This window comes from Chinchilla lanigera, unplaced genomic scaffold, assembly GCF_000276665.1.
Source record: "Chinchilla lanigera isolate Chin_1 unplaced genomic scaffold, ChiLan1.0 scaffold00152, whole genome shotgun sequence".
NCBI classification, from domain to species: domain Eukaryota; kingdom Metazoa; phylum Chordata; class Mammalia; order Rodentia; family Chinchillidae; genus Chinchilla; species Chinchilla lanigera.
Window position 1 is genome coordinate 225,825 of NW_004955553.1, and position 7,895 is coordinate 233,719.

Sequence of the window (7,895 nt, forward strand, 5' to 3'; positions counted from 1 at the left end):
AGAATCTTGACCTGAAAAACATACCTCACTTAGGTGGCCTGGAACAAGCCCATGGCCATCAGTGGTGGTGTCTTTGATTCTCTGCTCTGAATGTTGTAGGAACTTGCCACTTGGTACTGTTATTTTGAAATTTCATTAAAGAACAAGGATTACACCCCTCCTCTTATTCTCTTTCAGACTCTGACAAAAGAAGGCTTTGAATCCATCTCCAGTAGCTCCTAAGAGCTCCTGGTCCCAGCTCTGCAGGAACTTGAGAACAGCACCAGCAGTTCCACATCAAATAAGCACATTCTCTTTGGGCAGAGCATGTCTGTCTTCCTGTGGCATGACAGTCCCACTGACCTGCCTTCTGGTGCTGCCTGGGTCAGCGTGGCAAACCGACCCCATTTAGCCAGTAGTGGCCTCTCCACGAAAGCCCATGCTATTAGTCCTTGTGTCCAGAACTTCTGTACTGCCTTGGATTCCAAACTGAAGGTCAAACTGGATGGCCAGATGGCAATGCAAGTTCTCTCACAAGGTATGGTGTTGTTTGCCTGTAACCCTGGCAATCTGAGAGGCTGAGGCAGGAGAATCATAAGTTCAAACCCAGGCTGGGCAATTTACTGACACAGCAAGACTGTCTCCTTTCTTAATTAAGTACAGTCACTGTACTCTCCATTCGTCACACATGAGGTGTTTGACTTACTAAGGTGTATAGCAACTCTCTTTCCCTTATTAATAGTGATCATTGGCCAAAAGCGTGGTGGCGCCTCCTCACCACCCCACACACGACCTCAGCAGCTTAGTATGCTCTGAACATTGTTCTGGTAGTTTTAATCTACAAGTGATATGAAGAACTTATGTGGGTATTCGATTTTTATCACCAGGTTCTGACTCATGGATTCACCCAGTCATTAGATTTAGATGGTGCGGGCTCAGTCCTAGCCACAGCCACAAACTGGGAGGAACTAGAAATTCAGGAGGAGACTGAATCTGGAAGCAGCATGACGTCCAAGATCCGACTCCCTTCCCAGGTGAGCACATCCCACTGTCACACGGACCTGCTAAGAAGACGGGAGAGACTTCCCATGGGGGAAGCAAAACAATCTGAGAAAATCACTCGACATGCAGCTTCTGTGGGGTAGTTGCAAAGAATGTGTACAGCAGGACTGTGGGATGGGGGCACATGGGTATGAGACCACCTACATCAAAGACTGCTTTACAAGTAGCTGATGATTCCTTGGTAGCATGGGCTCTGTGCCAATGAGAGAACCACCTACCCTGAAGTGCAGACAGCAGCATTTACAGCGCCATCTGCCTGGTGGACCTCAGACCAAGGAAGGGAGGACTTCACAGAGGCTGTGTATCTGGGAGATGCTTGAGTGGAGAGGCCAAGGTCCTGGCATGCATGCCTTGGAAGGATAAATGGGCCCACTTTTGCTGTGTATCATTTAGTGGGTGTAAGCTGGCAACCTGACATTCCTTTGTTCTTTCAGCCATCCTGGTACATACAGTCCTTCCTGTGTAGCTTACGTGAGGACTTAAATCGGGTCGGAGGCCACAAGCTGCCAAAGGTGACACTGCAGGAGATGCTGAAAAGCTGCATGGTTCAAGTAGTCACTGCTTATGAGAAACTTTCAGAAGGAAAGCAGACGAAGGTAGGTGTTTGAATGTGCTCTCTCTAGTAACAAAGAGTGTTGGCAGTTCACATCAAAGGTCCAGAGTGTTAAGGGTCACCCAGCCCAGGTATTGGGGCCTGTAAATACGTTCTTTTATATTCGGGCTGGCTTTCAGCTGTGTGGTTCACACCTGTTCTCCTGGGTCCTACCAGTCTCCCTGAAGAAGGACGCTCAGGACCAGTGAGCCGGATAACAGCTTTCACAGAGAAAGGCCCCGCTGCCGCCCTGGCACTGCCACCTGCTCACTGCACTTCGGGCAAATCATGAACCTAGCATTTCCTCAGGATCAGATGTGCCCAGTAAATAAAGTCTACCGCTTGTTTCCTCCCATTTAACACATAGACCTCCCCACTCATCCCCAGCAGGGGTGCTTCGAGGAGGGCAGCTGCTCAGCATAGCTGTGGCGCAGGGCAATACTTGAGGGGAGTCTGGTCTCCCAGCCTCTGTTTCCCATTCCACTAAAAACATGTGGAAGACAGGAGCGGTCCTGAAGCAGCACAAAGTCAGTTAAGTGCTCTGCTGGGGTTCCTCACTAGACCCCTCCTTCATGCACAAAGCCCTGGTTTGCAGAAATGCCATCTGTAGCACTGAGGCCTGTTTGTTTTAAGGGCTGGGTCTCTTTCCTGCTTAGGTTTTTAGCTTTATCACCCAGTTTCTAGTGTGCACTGTGGTTATGAGATTAAACCTGCTTGGGAAACACCAAGCTGTACAGAACCCGCGGTTGGTCACTGTGCCATATAATGAGCCATCTGTCCCTGGGTCGGGGACTCACTTGCAGAAAGAAGGTGCATTTCCACTGACCCAGAATTGGGTGCTGCAGCTCCTCTATGACCTGCGCTACCTCAGCATTGTCCTCACGACCAAGCAGGAGATGAAGAGTGGTCACAGCAAGCCAGACTCCAGGTACTGTATCTCTTCTGGTATCTCCAGCTTGGTCTCTTCCCAGTGCAGATAGAGACACTCCCTGCTCACAAGGAAAACTACCCTTCCCATCTTGCATTTGGGGCTTTTCGTGGGCTGGCGATACGCATTATGATCCTCTCAAAATGGTGGTAAGCGTCAGGCCACACAGTTCCAGGGCAGCCCTGCAATCGTGAGGGGAACCACCCATCCTCTACAGGGAACTCTGGTGCTAGACTGTGAGGGTCAAGTCCAGTTTACAGTACTTTCACTGTACAGTGTAGACATGACCCCATCATCAGTGAAGTGGTAGCCACCTGCTGGGTACATTTCATGGTCAAGCAAAGGAGGCAGAACTTCATTCCTCTGTAGGTCCATCTTGTAGCAGTTGAGTATAATTTGAGCTCTTAGTGCTTCCCCTAAAAACAGAAGATGAAGGAGTGGTCTTGACTTAGACATCACATCTACTTCCAGGATTTCTATAGGTAGGAAAACCGTACAATTGATTTTTCACCCTAAAAAAAAGTGTGGAGAAGGATGAAGCTAATCCTTTTCTCGGAAATGAGTGTGACTGCCCACCTGGAAGTGCTCATTGACCCCTTTGACCTGGGTATGTTCATGCCATACCTCAACAGCAACCTTTAATCTGGTGCAGCAGATTTTTCTGTAAGTTCTCGGTGTGAATGAAGTGCCGAAGGCTCACATTTCACAGTGAACCTGCTCATCACTTAGTACCCAGGATGCAGTGCTGGCTGAACCTGACCCCAGCCTAACACCAGTGTCCACTATGGAGGGTGGGTGGTTTCCTCTCATGAGTGCAGGGCTGCCCTGGAGCTGTGGCCTCCTGACGCTGACCAGCATTTTGAGAGAGGACCATAATGCATATCACCAGCCCACGAAAAAAAAGCCCCAAATGCTAGATGTGAAGGGCAATTTTCCTCGTGAGCAGGGAGCGTCTCCATCTGCACTGGGAAGAGACCAAATTGGAGATTCCAGAAGAGATACAATAACTGGATTAGTACAATACATAAGTAATTGAGTAGAGTTCCAAAGGCCGAAAGAGGATGAGATAAAATTCTACACACTGGGGTAGCTGTGATCCAGCCTCTTAAATCATAGGTAAGGATTCCAAAGCTGTAGTTTTGGGGCTTTTTGTTTGTTTTTGTTTGTTTGGTAGGTATAGGGAATTGAACTCGGGACCTTGCACTTACCAGGTAGGCACTGTGCCACTGAGCTACATCCCCAGCCCCTGTATGTAAGGATTAACAGTTTCACACAAACCTCAGAACAAGAACATGGCCATGAGATTCTCATCCATGGCAGGGACAAAAAGTACTTTTGAAGTAGTGGCACACTAAAAATGATGGTTACAGATAAAATGGTGATGTTCGCTCTTAGAGAACCAATTATTTGACCCTACCAGTAAAATCCTGCATTTTCCTCTGCTTGCTGTTGTACGTCAGGTTCTGTTTGGACTGGTAACTGGTACAGAGACCTACTTTCACCCTCTGGAGCAGTAAGTTCCACTCCTAGGAAGCCCACAACATACTACCACTGGCCTCGAGTCAGATCTGGTGAGTCAGATCCTGATACGTTTCACTGGGCCCCAAGGTTGCCCCTTCGTGCCACTGAAATTCCTCCTCTCCTCTTGGAGGTTTGGCCTGCTTCCACTGAGCATGATGAGCACGCGGAAGGCTAAGTCAACTAGCAGGGGCCTTGAAACAAAAGCCCAGAAAAGTTCTTCTCTGCTGATCCTGTCCCACCCCACCTGGTCAACTCCCTGTGAAATAACTGAGAAAGAACCAACTGACAGAATGCACTAATGCTGCTTTTAATGGCGGCGCAATAGAGAAATACAAGGTTTTACTAGCTTGAACCAAAAGATTTAACATATGCCCGTTGACACTACCAAATAGCGTTATAATAGAAATGTATCCCAGGCTGCAAGGCTGTAGAAAATGTGCAAACAGGATGAAGATGGTTTCTTAAGTAGAGTAATAAGGATAACTGCCAACCCAGCAGAATTGTACGAATTTGGAGAAAATCCTTTTGTCCTGGTGATGGTTTCATCTTCCATATCTTTTAGTTGTGTGGGAAATAAATGAGTTTGCTTCCTCTATTGTTACATTTTCTTGTTAATACATATTTTATTTCAGTAGGATGCCATCCATTGAGCCTGAAGGAGTCCTGGGTTTCTGAGTTTTGTGGTAGACACATCTGTTTGAGAGCTCAGCTTGTCTTCTTACAGCATTCAGTTGTTCTTTCTTTTATTGTTAGACAAAATATTAGCAATATATCCTTTCCATATTCCCTGCCATTAAACCCATTAAGATCCAAAATTCTTGTCAAACATCTGGCTTTTAAATCTAGGAGACAGTAAAGAATTTTTTAAAAAATGTTAAAAAGCTCTTTGCCAAAAATTCACACTCCTTAAGTGTGGCCTATGCTGTACCTTTTTCCCGTAACACTAGTTTCCACATCGTGCTACTGGCCTTTAAGTTCTATCCCTATTAGTGGAACAGACTGTGGAAAGGAGATGCATAAGGTTACTGTTTCTGGAACAGTTTTTGTTCTCAAGGTTCGAGTTCTATCAGATAAAACCCCATGCTGTTCCCATCCTTTTCAACCCTGACAAACAGCAGAGGTTTCTTACTAGAGCCATCCAACCATCTCAGCTCTGCTGTGTGTGCAGTGTGGCTTCCCATTGGAGGGGCATGGACTGCAGTGCAGGGGGAGCAGAAGGGGAACAGGCAGAGGCTTCAGGAGGACTCTAAGGCACTTCCTCTACATCCAATGGCAGGTTGACCCCCCGGCACTCTCCAGAGCAGGTGACCCCATGCAGCCTGGCTCCCTCTTCAGACAGCTCGCCAGTGAGGAAGACGAAACATCCGCACCTTCATTATTCAAACTCAGCTGGCTCTCAAGTATGACAAAATAACACAGGAGCATGCCCGTCTCCTTAAATAAATACTACTGTATTGTTTCTCTGGAAGATGCCTCTGCTCATTTATTTCTAAGCATTCTCATTCCAGAGTTAGTGATGGAATGTGGTCCCCTAGTCCTGTTAAGGGTGACTTTAAACAAAGCTAATCCTCACCCAGTAGTTTCATTATTTGTTACTTTGGACATCAGTTCAGCTAGCTTATGCTTTATCTGCATATTGACACTATAAGATGGAATGATGTGAGATCACATGAGCTGCTGATATAACAGACAGGCTTATACGTAAGACAAAAGTTGTCACATATTCCTTGACTTGCAGAACTGTGCAGTATTTTCTAGTAAAGTCTGAGGTGCAGACTCTGGAGGAAAAGTGATACAGAAGTTATCTGGCTACACAAGAGTCTGAAGGACATTTTCCCTGGAAGTACAAATATATAACAAAGAGTGGAGACCATCAGTAGAGAGGGTGCTTCACTTCCACAGTAAATTGAATCTGATTGTTCTGTTAAAACAGACAGTGTACTTTCCATAGGATGTCTATATTCTAAGAGGTAGTATGGCAATTAATTTCAGTGCAAGACTGAATCAAGCTTCCTATCTTTTGGAAAAAATTTATTTTTTCTCATGGAAACTAGATACTCTTCACTAGTTTATTGAATTAAAAAAATTGAAGATCCCACATTTTTAAAAGACCCTTTTACATAAAGTAGAACTTCTAATTGACAGATTGGGAAATCAGTCTGAATTGGACACACTATGGATGCGACACACAGATGAAATTTTCTCACACCACTACCTTGACATGAATTTGGTACCATCCCTCAAAAGAATCCTATAAAAAATTGCTTCAAAGCCCCTTTGAAATTGCAATAGTGCAGCAGAACCACAAGTAAACAATTGCCTGTTAACGTGTTATTTCAAATAGACTGAAAAGCCAACAGGCAGGGTTTTTTTGTGTGCAATTTTTCAAAACAAATCGTAAGTTGAAGTATCAAATCTGCACAGCACTGTCCCTTCACAGAAGGCAAGAAACTTCCGGTGCATCATGTTAGAGGCCGTCCTCGCTGCTGTAGGCTGTGAAAGTGGGCCTCCTTCAGGGTCTGGTTGATGTGGAAGTAAGGGCCTTGGCACAGGGCAGACTGCTCGGGCATGGGCTGAGGGGTGTTGGGGCTGGATCCGGGGATGACCTGGCTTAAGCCGCTTTCTGGCCCACTGGCCCGGTCTGGACTGTGGATGCTGGTGCTGCTGCTGCTGCTCCCGCCACTGTCACTGCTCGAAGACTGGAAGGAAAAGAAAGAGGCAAGGTCACCATCAACCTGTCTTGCTGCATCCAAGCCTTACCTGTGGCTTAACATGCAATACCCTATTAAAAGTCTTCTACTCATTCAAGTACTGGCACAAGCATGGATTCTGGGCCTCACAGTTTATAAGGCATATTGACACATGGTACTGCATTCTACTCTCACAACTATACTCGTTGGGTTGAGTGGGATGGATTAGCGCCGTGACATAGTGGTAGGTTGTGTATCTGGATTTAAGCAGAGACATTCCAAGTCCACATCCTTTAACTACTGTGTCTCAAGAATAAGTCCTAGGGCCAGGGATATAGCTCAGCAGCACAAGTCCCTGCCTGGCAAGCATAAGGTTCTAAGTTTGATTCCCAGTATAAAAAAAAGAAGTCCTACTTGAAAACAAGTTCTAGCATGATTTTAGAAAAGAAGACATCCCCTGAAAATGAGCCCTATTGAATCTTCTGGAGCAAATCTTAATGCAAACTCTACGGTACAATGGGGTCATCTTTAAGGGGTGTCTCTAAAGTCATCCTAGAACTTGTTTTTCGAGGGAACCTCAGTCCACCTCAGTTGGGTGTGATGGCAAATGCTTAGAATCTCAGTACTCTGGGAGGCCAAGGAAGAGGGATCACCAAGCTGGACCCCAGCCTGGGCAACTTAGTGACTTCTACCCTGTCTCAAAATAATAAACGTTGGGGGCTATAACTCAGTGGGAAGATTGTGGGCTCATTCCCCAGCATCACAAAGAAGTAAACAGCTGGGCATGGTGGCACATGCCTGTAATCCCAGCACTCGGGAGGCTGAGGCAGGAGGATCGTTAGGAGTTCCAGACCAGCCTAGGCTACAAAGTGAGCTCAAGGCCAGCTTGAACTGTATAGCGAGACCCCGTCTCAAAAAGACAAAAAAAAAAAAGTAAATAAATAATAACTATATCTTAATTCCTTTACATATCTCTCTCCCTGCTGTTACCATCCATTCCAGTCAAAGAAGGAACTACTCAGCCTTTAAGGAAAAGCGACATGGTATGACAAAAGACAAAAAAAAAGACAAAAAAAAAAGTAAATAAATAATAACTATATCTTAATTCCTTTACATATCTCTC

The 7,895-nt window shown here is 45.8% G+C and overlaps 2 protein-coding genes across 2 annotated transcripts in view; one reads left to right on the forward strand and one right to left on the reverse strand.

The window, feature by feature from the left end:
- The window catches only part of LOC102030243 (conserved oligomeric Golgi complex subunit 1-like), a gene marked incomplete in the record, with an annotated part of 10,556 nt that extends 5,006 nt beyond the window's left edge, over nt 1-5,550 (forward strand). Inside the window, 6 exon segments of the mRNA XM_013508620.1 lie at nt 178-517; nt 867-1,013; nt 1,476-1,637; nt 2,437-2,561; nt 4,022-4,132; nt 4,213-5,550. Coding sequence (XP_013364074.1) covers nt 485-517; nt 867-1,013; nt 1,476-1,637; nt 2,437-2,561; nt 4,022-4,040 — 486 coding nt within the window.
- Fam104a (family with sequence similarity 104, member A) overlaps nt 4,369-7,895 on the reverse strand; it is a 21,130-nt gene continuing 17,603 nt past the window's right edge. Inside the window, exon 3 of the mRNA XM_005412216.2 lies at nt 4,369-6,781. Within this exon, the coding sequence (XP_005412273.1) occupies nt 6,545-6,781 (237 nt within the window). The 3' untranslated portion in view covers nt 4,369-6,544. The remainder of the gene's footprint in view (nt 6,782-7,895) is intronic.